The 24,307-nt window shown below is 41.6% G+C and overlaps 1 protein-coding gene across 5 annotated transcripts in view; it reads left to right on the top strand.

The window, feature by feature from the left end:
• ST3GAL3 (ST3 beta-galactoside alpha-2,3-sialyltransferase 3) overlaps positions 1-24,307 on the top strand; it is a 186,059-nt gene that overhangs the window by 15,901 nt on the left and 145,851 nt on the right. For 4 of the 5 annotated variants that reach the window (XM_080801259.1, XM_080801260.1, XM_080801258.1 and 1 more), the window contains exon 2: positions 5,502-5,646. The exons of the other annotated variant lie outside the window; for it this stretch is intronic. In XM_080801259.1, coding sequence (XP_080657385.1) covers positions 5,532-5,646 — 115 coding nt within the window. In that variant the 5' untranslated portion in view covers positions 5,502-5,531. The remainder of the gene's footprint in view (positions 1-5,501; positions 5,647-24,307) is intronic. 5 annotated transcript variants of the gene reach the window in all.

Below are 24,307 nucleotides of genomic sequence, written 5' to 3'. Positions count from 1 at the left end.
GAGAGCAAGAGGGAGCGTGAGCAGGGGGAGGGGCAGAGGCGGAGGGAGAGAAAGAATCTCAAGCAGACTCTGCATGGAGCACAGAGCCCAGTACAGGGCTCGATCCCAGCACCCTGAGATCATAATCTCAGCCAAAGTCACGAGTAGGACGCTCAACGGACTGGGCCACCCAGGCACCCTTGGGATAGTTTCTTAAAAGTGAGATTATTGGGTTAAAGGGCAAAAGCACGTGTGATTTCGTTAGACATGGCCCAGCCCTTCCCACCACCAGGCTGTGTGTGAGACCCCTTCCCCCTACAGCCTCAAGCTTTTGTCCTAGCAGGGAGTTTGAAAGTTTATCTCTTTCCGAGTCTTGAGTGGTTCTTTTCCTGGTGTTGAAGGTTTTGACTTATTTTAAGCTCTTACTCGGTTCTTTGTATGCCCTCCACTTTTGGAAATCAGTTTCCTCTTTGGGTTCCTCTTTGGAAAAGGATCTGGAAGATCCTTTTCCGTAATGGAAAAGATAGAAGTAAAGTAGCAGACTAGTTCAGCCTTCTCACTGTGCTGTTTGCTGAATGCATGGGTTAAATCTGTGGACTGACCCATGGTTCTATGTCTGCCGGAGCTTTAGGTCTTGGTCATGACCACGGCCGCTCAGGTTGTCACATCTGCCTTCAGGACAGGAAGGAGTGGGTGGGGCTGGGACCAGCCGCCTGCCGAGAGGAAAGGCTTTCCAATAGGCTGCTTACAACTTAAATTTGTTTCCACTGGAAGCACCAGATGGGATACAGGGTCCTTTGTGTTGCTGAAACTGCAAGTCTCTAATTTCTCTTTCAATTTGAAAACTTTCTGTGTTTGTTATGTGCATAAATATAAAAATTAAAATTAAAAATAAATACACTAATAAGAAGATTGTGAAAAACAGCTCCCTCCACTTTTCGGAGGTAGACATTGTCTACAGTTTGGTGCATATTAACTATGGACTGAATATGGAACCTTAGTTTTCATTCCTGTCGCCCTTGTTTGTGACCAGTATGTGGCCATGTGTATACGTTCGTTACTAATCTACAACTTGGTTTTTTTCATTTAGCGGTATAGACTAGATGTTTTTCCCATGTCAGGACAGACAGCCGTGCCCCATTCTGTCTGGCTGGTACATCATACTTAATACTTGTTGTTCTCCTGCCTTCATTGATCACTACCCACCTTGTGTCCTCTGTGCTGGTGTCTGACCTTGAAGAACGGCATCATCTTGGCTTCTTGCCTTCTGGCTTCCCGTTGGAATCAGCTGATAAAAGACACTGAGGGATCAGAGGGCAAGTGCTGAGAGAAGTCAGAGCATTTCTTAGTCGCCTCCGCCCCTTGCTGGGGCTCCAGGAGCCGCTGTGCCCTCCGCAGCAACGCTCCTGATGGCCAGCCTCTCTTTTCCAGGGACACCCTTCCGTCTCCTGCTCTGTCGCCTCAAAGGCAGGAGTGGCTTCCTACTGTGGAGAGTTCCTGGGTGCTTCACCACCCCCTGGTTGGTTCCTTTAACTCTAATCACATAGCTATAAAAACCCCCATGATTCACTTCCTTTGGTTAATTCCTTTGTGTGTGCCATCTGTTTCCTAACACAACCCCCACTGATCTGGATGTCACTGCATAGACGTACCATAATTCATCTGTTTGGTTCCCTATTGATGGACATTTGAATTTTTTCCCAGTATTTTGTTCTTAAAATGAGTGTTGCTAATGAACATTCGGGTACATATCTTGTAAAGTATTTGTTGCACTGTTGCTATTGGAAAAAGTCACCAAAATGGAAATGCTGGCTCGAGGGGCATGACTGTTGTAAATTTCAGTAGCTGTTGTCCAGTTGCTCCTGAACGAGCCCACCAGTTTCCATTTCTACAATGTGTTGTTTGATTTTTTTTTTAAAGCATTCTTTTTTTTTTAAGATTTTATTCATTTATTTGACAGACAAAGATCACAAATAGGCAGAGAGGCAGGCAGAGAGAGAGGAAGGGAAGCAGGCTCCCTGCTGAGCAGAGAGCCCGATGCAGGCTCGTTCCCAGGACCCTGGGATCATGACCTGAGCCGAAGGCAGAGGCTTTAACCCACTGAGCCACCGAGGCACCCCTGATTTTTTTTTTCTTTTTAATATTAAAAAATCATAGAGTGTGGGACGCCTGGGTAACTCAGTCGGTTAAGTGTCTGCTCAGGTCATGATCTCAGGGTCGTGAGGTCGAGTTCCACGTCAGGCTCTGTGTTAAGTGTGGAATCTGCTTAAGATTCTCTCTCCCTCTCCCTCTGCCCCTCTGGCTCATGCTCTCTCTCTCTCTCTCTCCCTCAAATAAATAAATCTTAAAAAAATTTTAGAGGTAAGTCTTGTGACTTACAACAAATAACTTTAACTTAGAAGTATATAAAGGAAAAAGCCCTTCCCATTGTTTCATCCTGTTTCCTGGAGTTAACCACATCAGCAGTTAGCTGTGTATCCTATCGTGGTTTTGTTTTTCTTTATGAAATTTATGTGCTTATCATAGAATAAACTCTTGTATAGATAGATAAGGTAAATTCATTTTTATATGGTGTGTGTGTGTGTGTATCTCTATCTGTCTCTTCTGAGAGCTCATTTGTAGACTCTGCTCTACTGACCTATTTGTCTTTTCCTGCGCCAGTGCCCATCGATCTTAAGAATTACAGCTTTGAGTTGGTTTTGCTATCTGGTGAGGCATATCCTCATCTCATTATTTTTTATTTAAAGAAATTTCTGGGCTCTTCCTGGGCATGAAGTCTTCAGATTAACTTTGGATTTAAGTTAAAACACACACACACACACAAAACCATAGGTTTTGACGAGTCAGACTGGAGTTACAGAGAACTGACATATTTCCAGTATTGAAACTTCTCACTTAGGAGCTTAATATGTGCCTTTATTTATTCAGGTCTCTTATGTCTGTTAGTAAAAATCTTGCCCATTTCCTCCTGTTTATTTTTAGATATTTTATAGGTTTTGTTGCCATCATGAGTGGAATCCTTCCCCTTGCATCTTCTCCTCGGTGTTGCTGGCATAGTTTTTAAGAAGCTGTTGATTTTACCTTCTTTTTTTAAAATTTAAATTCAATTAGCCAACATATACGACATCATTAGGCTCAGACGTAGAGTTGAGTAATTCATCAGTTGCATATAACACCCAGTGCTCATCACATCATGTGCCCTCCTTGATGCCTGTCAGTAACCCCATCCCTCCACTCCCCTCCCCTCCAGCAACCAACCCTCAGTTTGTTTCCTGTAGTTAAGAGTCCTTCATGGTTTGTCTCCCTCTCTGATTTCTTCCCATTTAGTTTTCCCACCCTTCCCCCATGTTCCTCTGCACTGTTTCTTATATTCTTCATATGAGTGAAACCATGTGATAATTGTCTTTCTTTGACTGACTTATCTTGCTCAGCATAATACCTTCCAGGTCCATCCACATCATTGCAAATGGCAAGGTTTCATTTTTTGATGGCTGCATAGTATTTCATTGTATATATATATCACATCTCTTTATCCATTCATCTGTTGATGGACGTCTGAGCTCTTTCCACAGTTTGGCTATTGTGGACATTGCTGCTATAAAAATTGGGGTGCAGGTGCACCTTAGGATCATTATATTTGTATCTTTGGGGTACAATCGCTGGGTCATAGGGTAGCTCTGTTTTTAACCTCTTGAGGAACCTCCAAGAACCTATGGATTTTTATGGGGCACCTGGTTGGCTTAGCTGGAAGGGCATTTGACTCTTAATCTTGGGGTTGTGAGTTTGAGGCCCATGTAGGGTGTAGATTACTTAAATAAATAAAACTTTAAAAAAAAAGAAGCTGTTGATTTTTTGTAATTTAATCTTATAATCACCTATGTATTAGTTCTAAAGGTTTTTTCAGTTGATTCTCTTGGCTTTTCTGGATGGACAGTGAAATCTGCAGATGATAACATGTTATCACTTTATTTATGGTATTTATATGTAATTTCATGTGTTATTTCCTGGCTAAGCTATCTGAGTGAGGCGGGGGTGGGGTGGGTGGTCCTGGGAAGTCTTCCCCGCAGATGTTCCATTTCAGGTGAGCATCAGAGAAAGTGCCACCAGCGAAACAGGGGTGTGGCGGAGAGTGTCCCAGGCAGGCCTCCAGGGGAGAAGCAACAAGGCTGTGTTCATTGAGTTGGAAGAAGAAGAACACAGGACACAGACAAGGCTGGGAAGGGCAAGAGATGGTCTAGAGAGTAAAATAGGGGCATAATCAGAAGCTGCTAGTCTCTAAGGAGCAATGACTTCATTTTGAAGGGATTGAGAATTTAGTGAAAGGGGTGTGAGGCAGAATGGCACCCCAAAGATGTCTACACCCGCATCCCTAGAATCCATACATATGTTCCGTCATGTGGCCAAAGGGGCTTTGCAGATGCAGTTAAGAGGACAGACCTTAAAACGGGGAGATTATCCTGGATTCTTCAAGTGGGCCCAACCTAAGCACAGGAGCCTGAGAAGCCAAGAGACGTTTCTGTGACTGGAGGCAGAAGCAAGGTGTGGTAGAAGGGCCAGCTGGAGAGATTCCCAGTGAGAGGGACCTAACCGGCTGTGGCTGCAGGGGGCCACGTGGAGAACAGGAGACTGTGTGACAAGAGCAGGGAGTTGGGGACCTCGGCCCTGTAGGTGCAGGGAATTGCGTTCACCCAGCAGCTGGAATGCAAATTAGCTTGGAGGTGGCTTCATCCTTAGAACCTGCAGAGCGGAGCCTGGCCGCATGGCTGGGTTTGTCTGGACCGCCCAGTTTATACCTGTAGTCCCAGTGTAACGATTAACCCTGCCCCATTTCCATCTCAAAAGCTGAAGAAGATGAAGAGCTCTACGGCCCCCCAGCTCTATGCTGCCCCCTTGGCTTTGGCTCTTGGGAGACGTCATGCAGAGAACCCTGCTGAGCCCCACCGGAGCTGGACTTCGGACCCCCAGAACTCTGAGCCTCCGAGTCTGTGGTTCTCTGTTTCAGCCACAGTGGAACACAGAGGGGTTCGAACAGGAGAGCGATGTCTGATTTTGTGTTATTAACGGATCCACCCTACTTCTGTGTGGAAAGGGATTTGGGAAGAGTGCAGTGTGGAGGCAGGGAGCTTTCCTCTGGGACGGCAGTGGTGGCGCGGACTAGGGTAGTGATGGGGGGGCAGGGGCTGTGACTGGAGACTTACCTGGCGGGTTGGGATTGCCAGAATTTGGTCATTGATTGGATGCTGGGGATGAGGGAGAGGAGGGATGCAGGGATGATTGCTGATTTCTGCCTTGGATGCTGAGTGACTGGTGAAGCTGTTTCTTGAGACCAGATCTAGCAGGTTGGAGGATGCCACGTGGGGAGCTCAGTGGTAACTTGAGGTGGCTCTTCATGCTGCTATTCTCCTGTATGTACTTATTTGAAGGTAGAGGGTATCAACAAGGTGATTGCTTTATCCTTTAAGACCTAAATTGGTTTATTTTTTATTTTTTTATTTTTTTATTTTTATTTTTTTATTTTTTAGGTCATGTAGGAAATCGTAAATCATGTGAAGATGGGACTCTTGGTATTTGTGCGCAATCTGCTGCTAGCCCTCTGCCTTTTTCTGGTACTGGGATTTTTGTATTATTCTGCGTGGAAGCTCCATTTACTCCAGTGGGAGGACTCCAGTAAGTATGGCTGCTCCAGCCTGCCCCCAGGAGAAGCCTGGCCCCGAGGGCTACCCGGGTGCCCAGGGGCTGGGGCTGCGGGGCTGGGGCTGCGGGGCTCGCATATTCTTCAGAGACAGGCAGTGAGATGAAGCCATGCCCTCCTGCCTCATAGGGGCTCAGACCTTGCCTGCCATTTCTGTTGCTGTAGGTTGATGTTTTTCAAAAACTGCATGCCATGGCTTATCCTTTTATGATCGTGGTAAAAACACGCTATTCTGCAATAAAACCCCAGACCCTACCAGTAAGTCTAGTTTTTTGAACGCTGTTCTTTTTAATGACTGTGGTGTCTTGCCACACCCATGCGTCTTCACTGCCTTCGGGGTGGGGATTGAAGTTGATTTTTTTCCTGCCCTGAAAACAGTCACCTCTACATCTTCCTTTGAATTTTCACTTTTCAATTTAATATTGTCTTTGCTTTATTGCCCCTGAAGAAATTTTGCCCACCTAATTATTTTGCAGTTCCTGGCCCTGAACTTGTACCTGAATGGAAAAACGGCTTTTCCTCCCACCTCCCCTGTAACTCCTAATCCCTTTCCTTGGCTTGTACCTTCAGCCTCTGGGCTACACAGTGTTTCCCACCTAGCCTTCTGCTTAACTCTGACTCGGTTTCGATTCACCCAGTGCGGCCCGTGGTGTGGTTTTAGGCTCGGGGCTGAAGGGCTCACTTTGGGCTGCATTGACCTTTGCATGTTCTCTTCTTGGAGGTAGCTTGAAGTGTCCCACAGTGGCCATAAGTAGTTTTCCTTTTGGTTCTTTTGTCTGATGGCTGTCTGAGCCTGGATCTTGATTCCTAGTAAATGTGATTTCTCTAACATCATTTTGTTTTTACAAATGTCAGCTAGATACTAGTGTAGGATTCACTCAAGAGTAGAGCGGGTCTCGGGGTGCCTGGGAGGCTCAGTGGGTTAAGCCTCTGCCTTCGGCTCAGGTCATGATCTCAGGGTTCTGGGATCAAGTCCCGCAACGGGCTCTCTGCTCGTCGGGGAGCCTGCTTCCCCCTCCCCTCTGCCTGCCTCTCTGCCTACTAGTGATCTCTGTCAATTAACAAATAAAATCTTAAAAAAAAAAAAAAAAGAGTAGAGTCAGTCTCTAGGTGTGAGGTTAAAATCTGTTAAAATGAATTGGAAGAGGCCGCTGGCAACTGGCCTGCTAGTGTATTGAGACCTTAGTATGGGAACCATTCCAATGAAGTAGTTCACTTATTTCTTACCTGGCCCAAACTCCTGAAGTAGTTTCAAGCCAATTTTTAAAAATGTAGTGTTTATCTTTAATTTCTTGATTTATATTTGGTGTGTAAGTGGTTCTTACATGCATAGCTTATAATTTTAAATAATTACTTTGGGTTTCCAAAGTTTATTTAAATTTCTCTCGTCCAACTTATTTTTAAAATCAAGGAGACGACTCAGAATAAAGTGTTTGTGTCAGGACCGTACAAAATTCTGCGGTGAAAGGCACTGTGTATATCCATAACGGATGGATTCAGCTGTATCTGTAAAGTAGTTGGGAACAGATTCAAGGAATGGAGGTTTCCTTTTCTCTTGAGAACTACTGACCTGTAGACAACATACCCAAGAATTAGATAATCTTTTTCCAGAGAAGTTGAGAAGGACATTAACTTTATGGAAAAACTATTATATATCAGGTTTTAGGCTAGACAACTTAGAAATCTAAGTTAATTTAGTTTTCACCCTTGGGGCTCAGTCAGTTAAGCATCTGCCTTCCACTGGGGTCATGATCTCCAGGTCCTGGGATCGAGTCCCACATCAGGCTCCCTACTCAGCTGTGAGCCTGCCTGCTCCTCTCCTTCTCCCTCTCCTTTCTCCCCCTGCTCTGCTCTCTCTTCCCTCTCAAATAAGTAACTAAACTTTAAAAAAATTTGCTTCTCACTCTAACCATGTGCAGATGCTGTTATCCCTGTTTTCCAGCTGAGTAAACAGAAGTATTTAATTGATTTACCTAAGTTGTACAGCTAATTATTAGAGCTGGAATTGAATCCTGATTTATCTTTATTTAAAAAAATTTTTTTTAAAGATTATTTATGTATTTGAGAGAGAGAGAGAGAGCACGCACGCAGAAGCAGGGAGCAGAGTCAGAGAGAGAGGGAGAAGCAGGCCTCCTGCTGAGCAGGGAGCCTGACATGGGGCTGGATCCCAGAACTCTGGGATCATGACCTGAGCTGAAGGCGGACTCTTGACTGACTGAGTCCTCCAGGTGCCCCCAGTTTTTAAAAATGTTTTGAGGGATTTTATTTACTTATTTTATTTTAATTTTATTTTATTTTTTTAATATTTTTATTAAAGATTTTTATTTATTTATTTGTCAGAGAGAGAGAGAGAGAGAGAGAGCGAGCACAGGCAGACAGAGTGGTAGAGGGAGAAGCAGGCTCCCTGCGGAGCAAGGAGCCTGATGTGGGACTCGATCCCAGGACACTGGGATCATGACCTGAGCCGAAGGCAGCTGCTTAACCAACTGAGCCACCCAGGCGTCCCTTATTTACTTATTTTAGAGAGAGTGTGTGTGTACAGGAGTGAGTGGGGAGAGACAGAAGGAGAGGGAGACAGAATCTTGAGCAGAGCTCAAGAGCAGGGCACAGAGCCCTACACGGGGCTCGATCTCACAACCCTGAGATTATGATCTGAGCCAGATCAGGAATCTGTCAAGAGTTGGATGCTTAACTGAGTGAGCCACCCAGGCTTCCCCTGATTTGTCTTTAAAAAAACTATGTCCATTATGTTATTGAAAAGTACAGTAAGTACAAAGACTAAGGATAGGATTGAATTCTGTATTCTGATTGGTAAGAAGAGAGGAGAGGGACTCCGAAGGAAGGGTAGAGAGCATCAGGAGGGTGGAGGAGAAAGAAAAAGGAGGGAGAGTAAGGGGAAGGGAAAGAAAGAAAGTGCTCCAGAAGACAGGGGTGTATGAAGCAGGAGATGACGTGGTGCTGTCTGAGTGCTGTAGGCTTGCTCTGTTAGTTTAAGAATAGCTTTGTGCTTTCCTGTGAGTGAATTATCAGCTGACTAACCACTATTTGCATCTTTTTGTTATTCCAACTTCCAAGTCTTTCAGATACTTGGCTTTGAATAGGTTGTTTTAGACCGACTTCCTGGAGCATTTTGTTTTCTGTGCTGTCACATCGGAGGGCAGGGTACTATGGCTAACTGTGATGGCTAACCAAGGCCCAGAAGGAGCAAAGTCTCTCTAGCAAAGTGAGCTGGAGAGAGCTCCCGAAGGCAGGGAGATGACTGTGGGGGAGGGAGAGTTAGGCTGTGGTTGATACCGGTGCTGCGGTTAATAATGAGAACAGTGGCTTAGTGACGAGAGTCTCGGGTCTGTGTCTGTCCTGTCATGAGAACATCACATTCCCAGTTCCATTCGATCCTCCTAGTGTAGATTGATCATTGCTCTCCTGTCTTACAGACATAGAAGCTCAGGCTTCGAAGAAGCTCAGTAAGAGTGTGTGTGTCTTCCATGTGTGGGCATTTACAAGTTTGAAACATAAATGTCTTTAACATTATGTTTCCTGCGTTTTTATACTTTTTGTGACTTACCAAGATGATGTATTAGAAGTCCTTCATAGCGTGGTGGTAGAGGGGGGTCTGGAGATTTCTATTATTAAATTACTAACTTAATAAGTAGTATATTCTTATTATGGGCCATATGCTGCTCTGTGTAAACCGGGTTTAAGATGCATAGGCCTTTATGCTCGTGGCCTGTAAATGTGAAAGAACTCAAACAGCTCTCATATGTTGCATTCTGAAAGAGACGTCTATATGAAATGCCCTTTTGGAGCATAGAATCCCTTCCAAATGGAAAATATCATGATTTCATTAATCCCAAGACATACTGTGGCAGGATGCAAACTGCTTTGTTTTGAGCCGCTTAGAGCTGTGCGTGGTCAAGTCTTGGTCAGATTGCTAGGACTTGGGTCAGATGCTTAACCTGAAAGACTTTAAGTATAAGATTGGTCTAGTTACCAACTTGTTTTTAAATCTATTTTTTTATTAAATTTCACTTTATTTATGGAGCCCAGTGCGGGGCCTGACCTCAAGACCCTGGGATCGAGACCAGAGCCGAGATCAGGAGTTGAACACTCAACTAACTGAGCCACCCAGGCACCCCTCAACTGTTTTTAAAAGTTTTGTAGCTTGGGGTGCTTGGGTGGTTCAGTTGGTAGAGAGCACGTGACTCCATCTTAGGGTCATGAGTTCAAGCCCCATGTCGGGCATGGAGCCTAATTCAGAAAAACAGACAATACAACAACACTGAGATACCACCACATATCTATGAGAATGGTTGAAATCCAGAACACTGATAACATCAAATGCTGGTGAGGATGTGGAGCAGCGGGGCTCTCATTCATTGCTGATGGGAGTGCAAAATGGTACAGTGATTTTGGAAAACAGTTTGGCAGTTTCTTATAATACTAAAGATACTCTAACTCTGTGATCTGGTCACATTCTGTGGTATTTACCCAAAGGAGTTGAAAGCTTATGTTCACACAAAAACCCTGCCTACAGATGTTTATAACAGCTTTATTCATAATTGCCAAAACTTGGAAGCAACCAAGATGTCCTTCAGTAGTTGAATGAACTGTGGTAGATCCAGACAGTGGAGTATTATCAAGCGCCAAAAAGAAATAAACTGTCAAGTTATGAAAAGACACGGAAGAGCCTTAAAGCATGTTTCTTTCTTTTTAAAGATTTTATTTATTTATTTGAGAGAGCAAGACAGAGATAGAGATCAAGAGCACAAGTGGGGAGGAGAAGGAGAAGCAGGCTCCACACTGAGAGGAAGCCCGATGCAGGGCTCGATTCCAGGACCCTGGGACCATGACCTGAGCCAAGGCAAATGTTCAACCAACTGAGCCACCCAGGCACCCCCTGAAATGCATATTTCTAAGTGAAAGAAGCCAATCTGAAAATGCTATATACTGCATGATTCCAGCTTTATGACATTTCTGGAAAAGGCAAAACTAGGGAGACGATAAAAGGATTAGTGGTTGCCAAGGTTGGAAGTGAGAGAAGTGACATGCACGCAGGGCAAAGAGAATTTTTAGGGTGGCACATCTTTATGATATCATAATATGAATGTGTTTTTGTACTTTTGTCCAAACACAGAGACTATGTAACACGAAGCATAAACCCTTACATCAACTGTGGACTTTCAGTGTAGGTTCATGACTTTTGAGAGTATACCACTCTGATGAGGGATATTGATGATGGGGGAGGATATTCAGGTATGGGGGCTGGAGATACATGGGACATCTCTGTACTTGCCCCTCAATTTGCTGTGAACCTAGTTCTCTAAAAATGAGAAAAAGAAGTACTGTAGAATTATCATACATATGTGTGTGCATGTATACACACACACATATATAGTATGATAGAAATATATATGTACATATATTTAACTTAATGGACAAATCAACACAGTCTCGGGAGGAATGGGTATACTTCGATTTCATCATCTTCAGAATGGAGACAAAATACTGACATTTCTCTTGGCTCTGATGCTTTATTCAGGTCAGGCCTTGGAGAGTTGTAGGTCTGTTTTTTTTTTTTTTTTTTTTTAATTTTATTTATTTGACAGAGAGAAATCAGAGCTAGGCAGAGAGGCAGACAGAGAGAGGGGGAAGCAGGCTCCTGCTGAGCAGAGAGCCCGATGCGGGGCTCGATCCCAGGACCCCGAGACCATGACCTGAGCAGAAGGCAGAGGCCTAAACCACTGAGCCACCCAGGCGCCCCCAGGCCTTGGAGAGTTGTATCAGTAGACCTGATATGGTCCATTTCATGGACACTTTACATACTTTATTATTTTTATCTATTCATATTTCATAAATTAAAGTGGATATTTTATAGGAGTAGGATTAATTTCTTATGAGGCCTTTAAAAATTCATACTACCACGTTTATCAATATAGCAGCTCCCTCTGTGTTCTTGCCTGTATTTACAAAAAGATCATAACTAAGAGATTATAAAATATGCATTATTGATCTGATTACTGTGGAGAATACCATCTGGTGAGTAAGTTGGAGTTCGGATTTGATATTGGGAGAAGAGTAGATTAAGTTTAGCTTATAGATATAGGAAATTATATTAACTCTCAGTTTTCCATCTTAAAAATGAAAGGGAGGCTGGCATTTTTAGCCTGTAGCTTAGAGTGACCCTGTGCTGCTTATAATAATGGTATAACTGGTATTAGGCCAGCCCTCTCTCCGTAGCTGTCACACAGGACAGAATAAATGAAGCAACTCTTGACGAGCAGTAGGCAGTAGAAAATTTCAGTCTCTAAGAAAAGGAAAACTCGTGAGGTGAGCTCCACGGTTCTCTTGGGGGCAGGGAGGAGGCAGTTTCCCATCCCTGTTCAGAGAGCTGGGATCAAAACAGACTGCACTGCTCTGAGCATAGGGCAGCTAAAGTGGTTAGAGTCCATGACATGGGCCGTCACTGAACAGGGGCAGGGTCCTGAAAGTCTGGGGTCGAGGGCAGTTCCCATGAGTCTGTAGCTGAGGACTGGGCTGTATGTGCACAGGGCAAAACCGCTGAATTTAACCACATCCGCAGGATGGGAGTAGAGGTCAAGCAGTGTGGGTAGCTGAAGCGTCAGGGACTTTGAAGTGCCAGCCCGGCCAGGGTGGAGAAGGCTCATGAGCATTTTCCTGCCCCTGGCACTGAGATACCAGAAAGTCCAGGCCTTAAGAATAAAGATCCCACTCTAGAGTAAGATCTACTTAAGACTCACCCTAACAAGACGAAAACCAAGCCCTACCAATGCAGATTTTGAAGGTTGGGTCCCACCAAGTTAAAAAGGTCAAAAATGCCCTGGATTTCCTCAGATCCAAACTAAACATAGCATAGAATCATGCCTACACAGATTCAAGGTCAGGCAGTATACAAATCGATGCTCTTCAGTATTCGTATGTTTCCGCATACCCATCCCCACTGTTCAGTGTTCAGTAAAGAGTTACTAGACAAACAGACACACAGGAAATTGTGATCCATATTATAAGAGAAAAAAAAAAGGTTAGTAGATGAGATAGCTCAAATATTGGACTTAGGAAAGTAGCTATTACAAATAATTTAAAGAATTACAGAAAAAGACAATGAACAGTAAGTAGTCCCAGCAGAGAAATCAAAACTATTTTTTTTAACGATTTTATTTATTTATTTGACAGACAGAGATCACAAGTAGGCAGAGAGGCAGGCAGAGAGAGAGGGGGGGGGCAGCAGGCTCCCTGCTGAGCAGAGAGCCAAATTCGGGGCTTGATCCCCGGACCCTGGGACCATGACCTGAGCTGAAGGCAGAGGCTTTAACCCACTGAGCCACATAGGTGCCCCAAATCAAAACTATTTTAAGGAAAAAAAATTGTAGTACTGAAAAGTATAGGAAGAGAAAATGAAGTTTTCACTTACCAGTAGTTGGAATATAACAGAGGTCAGCGCACTTGAAAAGAGTGCAATAGAAATGATTCAGTCTGAAACACAGAAAGAAAAACTGTGGAAGAAAAATGAACAGCCTATGGCACTATATAAAATTGTCTAGTATGTCTGAGTATGGGACAGAAAAAAATTTGAAGACATAATGGCTGAAAACTTCCTAACTTTGGTGAAAAACATTGGATTATAGATCTAAGAAGGTCAGCAAACTTTAAGGATAAATATTGGGAAAATCTAGGTGTATCATAGTCAAACATCTGAAATCTAAAGTGGAAATCTTGAAAATGGAGAAAAAGAAACATTCTGATGGAGGTAAGAAATCCCACTTGACCCATCATTGTAAACAGTGGAGTTCACACAATGAAGGATTTTTAAAGTGCTAGGAAAGACAAAAACAAAACAAAATAAAAAAAACCAAACACCTGTTGTCTCAGAATTCTTTATTGGTTAAAAATATCTTTCAAAAATGTGGATGAGGGGTGCCTGGGTAGCTCAGCTGGTTGGCTCAGGTCGTGATCCCAGGGTCCTAGAATGGAGCCCCGCATCCCTTGCTCACTGTGTCTCTCTGTCAAGTAGATAGATAGAATCTTTTTTTTTTTTTAATGATTTTATTTATTTATTTATTTGACACAGAGAGAGAGGGAGAGAGAGATCACAAGCAGGCAGAGAGGCAGGCAGAGAGAGAGGGGAAAGCAGACTCCCTGCTGAGCAGAGAGCCTGATTCAGGGCTTGATCCAAGGACCCTGAGATCATGACCTGAGGTGAAGGCAGAGGCTTAACCCACTGAGCCACCTAGGCGCCCCATAGATAGAATCTTTAAAAAAAAAAAAAAAGAGGATGAAATGAAGACCTTTTTTCAAACAAAGAAAAGTTAAGAGAATTTGTTGCTAGCAGAATGGCATTACAAAAAAAAAAAAAAAGAGAAACATACTAACGGATATCCTTTGGGACACCAGGACGTGAGACCAGGTGGAAACTTGAATCTATAGGAAAAAATGAAGATCACGGAAAATGGTAAAAATAATGGGTAATATAAAAGACTCTTTTTCATTTTTTCTTATAATTTGCTTAAAAGACAGTTGCTTAACGCAAAAGTAATAGCCAGATGGAATGAGGTTTAGAGTATGTATAGAAGTAAGATGTGATAAAACTTACCCAAGGAATGGGCAGAGGGGAGCTAACGACTACGGGGAAACAACAACAGGAACAGCCCCCGTCCCCCGCCAGATATATATCTGAGAAGCCAAAGAAGAAATAAAAAGCACTAGAGGAATACCTGGTTAACCCCAAAGAAAGTGGGAAAACAGCAATAGAAAGAGCCCAAAACAGAAGAGAGAAATGGAAGACAAATGGTAACACAGTTGACTTGTTCCTGACTGTATCATCGATTGCATTTACACGCAAATGGATTGAAGCTCCTGCTGGAGGCAGACACGGTCAGAGTAGTTAACAAAGCATGATGTATGTCCCAACAGGAGAGACCTAGATTTTAAATTTAAAAACAGGGGCGCCTGGGTGGCTCAGTGGGTTAAAGCCTCTGCCTTCAGCGCAGGTCATGATCCCAGGGTCCTGGGATTGAGCCTCATATGGGGATCTCTGCTCCACGGGGAGCCTGCTTCCTCCTTTCTTTCTCTGTCTGCCTCTCTGCCTACTTGTGATCTGTCTGTCAAATAAATAAAAATAAAGTCTTTAAATTTAAAAATGGGTTTCAAGTAGGGGCCCCTGGCTGGCACAGTTGGTTGATCATCCGACTCTTGGTTTCAGCTCCGGTTACGATCTTGGGGTCGTGGGAATGGACCCAGCATCGCTGGGTTCTGCAGTCAGCGCTGAGTCCGCTTGGGTTTTTCTCTCCCTCTCCTCTACCACTCTGACCCCATGCTCATAAATAAATAAATCTTAAAAAAATGAAACAGGTTCAGATTTAAAGGGTGGAAAATATATAAACAGTAAGCATGGGAAAGCTGGCCTAGCTATATTAATTTCAGCACGTACCTTAAGAAAGAACATTATAAGAGATTGCAGAGGGTCATTGCATAATGATAAAAGGAGCAATTTACTAGGAAGACATACTTAAATATGGATGTACCTAATCAGAGAGCATCAAACTTCAATAAGCAAAAACTGTTAAAAATAAAAGGGAGAAAGGAACAAATCCACCATCATGTTCAAATATATTAATATCCTCTCAGTAATTAATAAAACAAGTAAAAAATCTGTAAGGATATAGAAGATCTAAGCAACTCAATGAACTACCTTTACCTAATTGACATTTATAGAACACTTTACCCGGTAATGGCAGAGTACACATTCATTCCGAGTGTGCACAGAATGCTCATTGAGATTTTTGTGCCTTTGAGGACATCGTAGGTGAAGTTAATGTGCAGATAATATGCTGGGAGAAGACAATTCCAATATTTGTTAACTATACTGGAATTAAAAAAAAATAAAACTTGCTAGGGTTTATATTTAGAATATACAAGGAATTCCTGCAAATCAAGAAGAAAAAGGCCGCATTCCCGGTAAAAATGGGCAAAGAGGGATTCCTGAGTGGCTCAGTTGGTTAAGTCACCAACTCTTGATTTTAGTTCAGGTTGTGATTTGGGGCTGTGAGGTTGAGCTCCCCATCCAGCTCCGTGCTTAGCGCGGAGTCTTGTCCCTCTCCCTCTGCTCCTCCCCCTGCTGTCTCTCTCTCTCTTTTTCTCTCTTTCATTCATAAATAAATAAAATCTTTTAAAAAAGGAAAATGGGCAAAGAATTAGAACAAAGAATTTACAGAATAAAAAGCCCATAGGCTAAGCATAGGAATAGATATTCAGACTCATGGGCTATAACAAATATTAAAATTAAAAGAAGATACTACTTTATACTTCTTAGACTGACAAAAAAAGAATGCTGGATAATGGCCCGTGTTGGCAGGAATGTTAGAATATAGTAACCAGTGGGGCGCCTGCTTGGCTCAGTTGTTGAGTGGCTGCCTTTGGCTCAGGTCGTGATCCCAGGGTCCTGAGATTGAGCCCTGCATTGGGTTCCCTGCTTGGCAGGAAGCCTGCTTCTCCCTCTCCCACTCCACCTGCTTATGTTCTCTCTCTTGCTGTCTCTCTCTCCGGCCAAAAAAAAAAAAAAAAAATTAAAAATTTAAAAATTAAAAAAAAAATCTTAAAAAAAAATAGAATATTATAACCAGTATTCTTTGCTGGGGGGAAGGTAGAGTAGCAAAGCCATTCTGGAACACGGTCTTGTAATAACTAATCAACGGAAGTATACACACATCTTTTAGCTGGCAAGTCCGCTCCTTTATATATATATATTCTATGGCACTTATCAGATACATGCATTGTCTGTGTGCCCAGGAAGCCCAGTGTGCTTCCATCCTAGGGATAGGGGTGAAATAGGCAAAAAGTAGGGTATTTATATCATGAAACAATGTGCCACTGTTAGAAGTAACAGATCATATATACATGAAACAACATGGATGGAACTTTAATAACATAGTTTAAGTCAAAAATGAAACAATAACAATGGCACTTTTTATAAATTAAGAAAGCATACAGAGATTTCTTAGGATACAAAAAACATGAGCCCCCCCCCCCAAAATGAGCCATAAAATTAAAATTTGATAAATTAAACTTCAAAATTAAAAATGTTTGCCCTTTACGAGACACCACTAAGAAAATGAAAAGGCCTATGATGAGTGCTGTGAAATGTGTAAATCTGACGATTCACAGACCTGTACCCCTGGGGATAAAAATACATTATATGTTTATTAAAAAAAAAAAAAAAAAGAAAATGAAAAGGCAAGCCATAGAATGGGAAGGAACATTTAATACTTGTACATACAATATTCAGTTTTAACATATTCAGTACATGATATGTTTATACCTAAAATATATTAAAAAAAGTTCTTATAAGTTAATAAGGTGAACAGCTTCATCAAAATGGGTAAAAGATTTGAAGAGACACTATACAGAAGAAGATGAAAGAATGGCCAATAAACACATGAAGACATTCCCAGATTGTTACTCAGCATAGAAATACAAATTAAAACCACAGTGAGATAACATTAGATACCAATTAGAATGACTCAAGTTTTAAAAAAAGATGGCAAAGTATTAGCGAGGTTATGAAGTACAATGGGACTCTTGTACTGCTGTTGTGAATGTGAAATGGTGCCACCACTTCGGAAACCAGTTTGGTGGTCTCTTAAAAAGTTACCCATACACCTGCCAAAAGGACAGTCATTCCACTCTTCAGTATTTGCCTAAGAAAATTAAAAGGATGTGAGCACATAAAGACCTGTACAAGAATGCTCAAAGCAAGTACAAGAATGCTCAAAGCAGGTTTATTCCCAGGAGCTCCAAAATGGAAACCAACTTAAATGTCTCTCAAGTGGTGATTGGATAAACAAAATGTGCTATATTAACACAGTGAAGTACAATTTAGCAATGAAAAGGAAAAAAAAAAACTTGATCCACGCAACATCATGGATGAATGTCAGACTCATTACTCTGAGCAGAAGAAATCAGAGAAGACTACATGTTATATGGTTCCATTTATATAAAATACAAAGTAGGAGCACCTGGGTAGCTCAGTGGGTTAAAGCCTCTGCCTTCGGCTCAGGTCATGATCCCAGGGTCCTGGGATCTAGCCCTGCATCCGGCTCTCTGCTCAGCGGAGAGCCTGCTTCCTCCTCTCTCTCTGCCTGCCTCTCTGCCTACTTGTGATCTCTGTCTGTCAAATAAATAAATAAAATATTTTTTAAAAAGAATCTATATAAAATACAAAGTAATTATTAGTAATTAAAAGCCAATTGTTGGTTAGGTTGGGTGAAATGTGAAGGGGAGGGGTGGATTGCAGAAGGGTACAGGAATTTTTTGAGATTGATGGAAATGTTCTGTGTCTTGATTTATGGCAGTGGTTTTGTGAGTGTATACAATTGTCAGTACTCTTCACAATTGTATACATTCAATTGAAACAGTTTATATAAATTATTCCTGTTGATAAGAAGAGTTGATAAGTTGATAGGAAAAAGTAAATGCTTATCAAACATACATATAGTAAAAGAACATAAGCAAATATCTATATTAAACTATATATATTGTTTAATATATTAAACAATATATATATTAAACAAATATATATATTAAACAAAAGAACATAAGCAAATATATATATTAAACAATAGAATAGAATATATTATTGTTTAATATATATATTAAACAATAATATATAAACAATTAATATATATATTAAACAAATATATATTAAACAAATATATATATTAAACAATTGTTTTGTTTAAAACAAAACAATATATATTAAACAATAAACAAATATATATATTAAACAAAAGAACATAAGCAAATATATATATTAAACAATAGAATAGAAACTATATATTAAACAATAGTTTATATATATAAATATATATATAAACAACATAAGCAAATATATATATTAAACAATATATTATTTAATATATATATTTAATATATATTAAACAAAATATATTAAAGAATAGATAGTTACCTCTCTAGGAGGAAGGAAATAGGGGAAAAAAAGGGGAATAATATTTGACTTGATTTATATTATTTTCCATAGGGTTCCTTGCAATTCCCTCAGTGTGGCTGGATAATGTTTCTATATGCCTATATATTCTGTGACAGTTAGGAGGACAGGCTGTCTGAGTGAGGGAAAGAAGACCCTCTAGGGAGCAGAACAGCCAGTATGTACACTAAAACCCACAAACATTGCTGTGTGAGAAATGAAAGAATACTGAAATAAAGACCCCTTGTTCATGGCGCAGAAGGCACGATGCTAAGATCCTGAATCTCCCCAGTTTGTTTTAAGCTTCAACACATTTCCAATAAAAATTCCAGAAGACTTGGTGGGCTATTTTTACATTTATTTTTTGGTAGAAATTGCTAGCTCACTGTAAAGTTTATATGGAAACACAGAGAATTTAGAATAGTCAAAACAGTTTTAAAAAATAGCTGGGACGCCCGGCTGGCTCAGTCAGTGGACCATGCGACTCTTGATCTCGGGGTTGTGAGTTGAAGCCCCACAGTGGCCGTAAAGCTTACTTAAAAGCAAATATTAGAAAAAAGTAACTAAGTTGGAGGACTTACATACTAACTGCTTTCAAAACTTATATAAAGCTACATGATCAAGATAGAGTGGTACTGGTATTACAGTGGACATAGAGATCAATGGAACAGAAAACAGTCCAGTAAGAGACCCACACATATATGGCCAATGGAATTTTTTTTTTTAACATTTTATTTATTTGTTTGACAGCGAGCACAAGCAGGGGGAGCTGCAGGCAGAGAGGGAAAGGCAGGCTCCCCGCTGAGCAGGAGCTCAATGCAGGGCTTGATCTTAACCAACTGATACACCCAGGAGCCCCTGGAATTTTTTTTTTTTAATTAAGAAAATGTTTTTAGGGACGCTTGGGTGGCTCAGTGGGTGAAAGCCTCTGCCTTCAGCTCGGGTCATGATCCCAGGGTCCTCTGCTCAGCAGGGAGCCTGCTTCCTTTCCTCTCTCTCTGCCTGCTGCTCTGCCTACTTGTGATCTCTGTCAAATAAATAAATAAAAAATCTTAAAAAATATTTTTAATTTGGGCATAGTTGACACACAGTGTTACATTAGTTTCAGGTGTACAACTTAGTGATTTGACAAGTTTATACCTTATGCTGTGTTCACATCTGTCCTGCTATGTTGCTATAACAGAGTCATTAACTACATTAACTATATTCCTTATGCCGTGCCTCTTATTTCTGTGACTTATTCATTCAGCAGCCAGTTGATTTTTGATAAAGGTGCCAAGGCAGTTCAGTAGAAAAAATATAATCTTTTCAATAAATGGTAGCAAACAAACAAACCTTGACTCATGTTTCTCATCATATATAAGATTAACTTGAAATGTATCATATATCTAAATGGAAGTGCTAAAACTATAAAACTCATAGAACAAAATATAGGGGAGAATCTTAGTAACCTTGAGTTTGCTAAAGATTTTTTTAAAGGATTGATTGATTTATTAGAGAGAGAGTGCATGAGCAGTGGGAGGGGCAGAGGGAGAGAATATCCAAGCAGACTCCCACTGAGCGCGGAGCCTCACACAGGGCCGGATATGGTGACCCTGAGACCATGACCTGAGCTGAAATGAAGAGTTGGACGCTCATCTAGTGGAGCTACCCAGATGCCTCAGGTTTGCTAATGATTTCTTAAGGAGGGTAAAGAAAGCATGAAAACAAATTAATAAATTAGACTTCATCAAAGGTAAAAAATTTTGCTTTTCAAAAGACATTTTTATAAGATTTTTAAAAAGATTTTATTTACTTATTTGAGAGAGAGAAAGAGATCGGGGAGGGGCAGAGGGAGAAGGACAGAAGAATCTCCAGCAGACTCCCTACTGAGCACAGAACCCAAGCTGGGGCTCAATCCCAGGATCCTGTAGTCATGACATGGGCTGAAATCAAGAGTTGCTCGTTTAACCAGCTGAGCCACCCAGGCACTCCGCAAATGGGATTTTTAAAAATATGGTATAACGAATATGAAAACATTGGAAGTTCTGTATAACTCCATGAATTAATCTCGTGTCAAAAGCCCACAGTTGTAATGTTCACAAATCACGCATGGCAAAAAGTTTCGTTCTAAGTGTGAGATAGACCAGTGGATGTTTTGTTTATTTTAATTTTTTTTAAAGATTTTATTTATTCATTTGAGAGAGAGAGAGAGAGCACAAGCGGGGGAGAAACAGGAGAGGGAGAAGCAGACTCCCCACTGAGCTGGGAGCCCGACGTGGGGGTCAGTCCTAGGACCTGGAGATCATGGCCTGCGCGGAAGGCAGATACTTAACCATCTGAGCCACCCAGGCGCCCCAGACCCTTGTATGTTAATGTAATATGTATGTTAATGTAATAAAGTATGAAAATGTTTCCTGATAGGGTTTCAGATTCCATATTGCCAGTAACCTTTAAGAAACGACCACTTTAAAAAAAAAAAAAAGAAACGACCACTTTTTGAGTGGAATATCCATAAACATCTGAAATATCTCTCCCTCTTCTTTTTTTTCTTTAACCTCTCCCTCTTCCAACTGTATTATCTGTGAGAGGCCAAAGTTTTTTTCATATATTTAAAGCAATGTCTCACAACAGACTGAATGTGGAAACCGAGAAGAATCCACACTTCTCTTATAAAGTTGTAAATTAAAGACGTTTGCGCACATGTAAAACAGTGCCAATCTTCCTACTAATTTTTTTTTGGAGAAGTTTTTTTTTTCTCATAAAATTGTATTGTTTATGGTAATATTTAATGGTCTTAGTATAAGTAATTTTAATTAAACATTTCTTACTTTTAATTTCCAACATAGTAAATATTAACTGTTAGCCCACACATATAGACCCTTTTTGGAGTTCTCAGTAAGTTTCGAGGATGTAAGCTTAAGAACCACTGTTTATTCTCGAGTGTTCCAGAGAGTGGAGTTCAGGCCTTGGTAGACGTTCGGAATTAAGAGTGTTTAGGGATTGGCTGACCTTTCGCCGTGGACATGCAGTTGTGCCAGGAGGATTGGTGCTGAATGGCGTGGCTTCCAGAAGCCTGGTCCTTGTAGTGAAGCTGTTGTTGATTGTCTGGCTTTTCAAAAGCCTGCACAGCGGTGCGAAGCTATCATTGATCTGGGGGAGTTTGAAACCAGTTCTGGTGGTCACTTCTGGCTGTAGAGAAAGAACAATCAATACTCTCTTAAGTGGTTGGGAACCTTTTATTCTCAATGGAAAAGATGGGGGGAAAAGCAGAATGTTCAACTCTTACAACTCAATAAGAAGACAAGCCACTTCTAATGGGCAAGGAATCTGAATGGCCATGGGGCTGAAGAAGATGCCGGTGTCTCCTGCCTTTCAGAAGTTCGGGTTAGCCCCCTCGCTTTTACTTGACACCTGCACGGCTCGTACCTGTTTTCGTGCAGCGAACCCTGAAGAGGATTTTTGCCTTCATTAAAAAAAGGTGGAAAGAGAAAATAGCACTCAATGTTCCATTTGCCGGGAGCTGGGACAGTGGCAGCGCACACTCCGAGTGGCCGGAGTGGCGCCCCCAAGCTCCTTCAGCGGGAACTACACCCACTGTGGCTGCGTCTCGCCGCTTGGAGCTTTGAACCATGTCAGTGAGCATCTCTGCTTGAGCTCGATCTATTTTGTGCCTCCTTTAGCAAGGTGTGCCCTAAGGTATCAGAGAGGCCTAAAGGAGTTATTTTTTGGGGTCTAGCATCGCGCAGACGTTTTCCCATATAAATGAGGGGTGTCGAATGTTTACAGCAGCAATGTCCACAATAGCCAAACTATGGAAAGAACCTAGATGTCCATCAACAGATGAATGGATAAAGAAGATGATGTGTATATATACAGTGGAATACTATGCAGCCATCAAAATGAAATCTTGGCATTTGCAATGATGTGGATGGAACTAGAAGGTATTATGCTGAGCGAAATAAGTCAGTTGGAGAAAGACAACTATCATATAATCTCCCTGATATGAGAAGTCGAGAAGCAGCATGGGGGGCTTCGGGGGTAGGAGAAGAATAAATGAAACAAGATGGGATTGGGAGGGAGACAAACCATAAGAGACTCTTAATCTCACAAAACAAACTGAGGGTTGCTGGGGGAAGGGGGGTAGGGAGAGGATGGTTGGGTTATGGACATTGGGGAGGGTATGTGCTATGGTGAGTGCTGTGAAGTGTGTAAACCTGGCGATTCACAAACCTGTACCCCTGGGGCTAATAATACATTATATGTTAATTTAAAAAATAAAAAATAAAAAAAATAAATGAGGGGTGTTTCTTCACTGTATGCCATTTTGGCTTATGAAAGTTTTCATGGGAGCGCTCCACTTTTGGAAAGCAGGGGAGGGGGAACCTGGTTACATGGTCAGTATCAATCACACTGAGACACCACTTACCACCTACTAGCATGGCTGTAATGAAGAGGACAGAGAATAACAAGTGTTGGTGATGATGCGGAGAAGTGAGAGTCCTCCTGCGCTGTGTGTCCGAACGTGAAACGGTGCGGCAGCTTTGGAGAGCAGTCTGGCAGTTCCTCGAAAATTAGACATCGAGTTGCCATTTGACCCAGGGTCCACACCTGGGACCTCAAGAGAAATGAAAGCATATGTCCAAACTAAAACTTGTACGCAAGTGTTCATAGCAGTATTATTCCTAACAGCCAAAAAGTGCAAACAACCCAGACGTCAGTCAGCTGATGAATGGGTACACGGAATGTGGAATGTCCATACAGTGGAAGGTTAAGAAAGGAACGAGGTGCTAATATATCCTGTAACATGAATGAACATTGAAAACACGCAAACCTGTCATAAAGGACCACATATTGTAGGAGATGTCCAAATATGGCAAATCTGTAGAGGCAGAAAATAGATTGTTTGCTTAGGACTTGGCGGGGGGGGGTGGTGGGAGTATGATAGCAAAAGGGTACAGGGTGGTTCTTCCTTAACCCGTGGATGCTAAGGCCCCATTGGCATGGGCACTGGGAGGGACACCCCTCCTGGGAGCTTTAGCAGCTCATTTCCTGTTGGTGGGGGTTTGGGAACCTGGAAATTCTTTTCAGATTTAATAGTCATGGGCTGTTGCACACGGGGCTTGGAATTTCTTTGCCTGTACACGTCCCTTGAAACCTGAGGCAAGCTGTAGAAAGATTTCCTTGAGATAATTGTGGAGGTTTGAATATGGACAGAGCATTTGATGATATCAAGAAATTATTAACTTTGTTAGGTATGATAATGATTTTGTGGTCATATAAGGAAATGCCTTTGTGTTTTATTTTTATGTCCAAAGTATTTAGGGGTGAAACAGTGCAATGTCAGGGACTTACTTCAAATTTATAAGGCCCAAACAGAGAGAAGGGGAAAGAAAGAGGAGCAGGGGAGGGGAGGGAAGAGAGAATGAAGAAAGGAGTGAAACCGGGAAGCCAGTAGCTGAAGGTTTTAATTGTTGAATCTGTAAGATGGGGTTCATTACACTCTTCTTTCTATATTTATGTAGTTAGAGAACTTTCATTATAAAGTAAAATAAAAAATCTTTCAGTGGTAGATAAGCAGAGATGTCAAAGATCTGTATAGACTCTGATCTTTGATTTATCGACCTCTGTGCCCTATTCTTCCCTTGAATTAATTTGTG

Source organism: Martes martes, assembly GCF_963455335.1.
Source record: "Martes martes genome assembly, chromosome: 4".
Taxonomy (NCBI): Eukaryota; Metazoa; Chordata; class Mammalia; order Carnivora; family Mustelidae; genus Martes; species Martes martes.
Note: the sequence above shows the minus strand (reverse complement) of the source record. Positions and strands in the feature narration are given on the sequence as shown.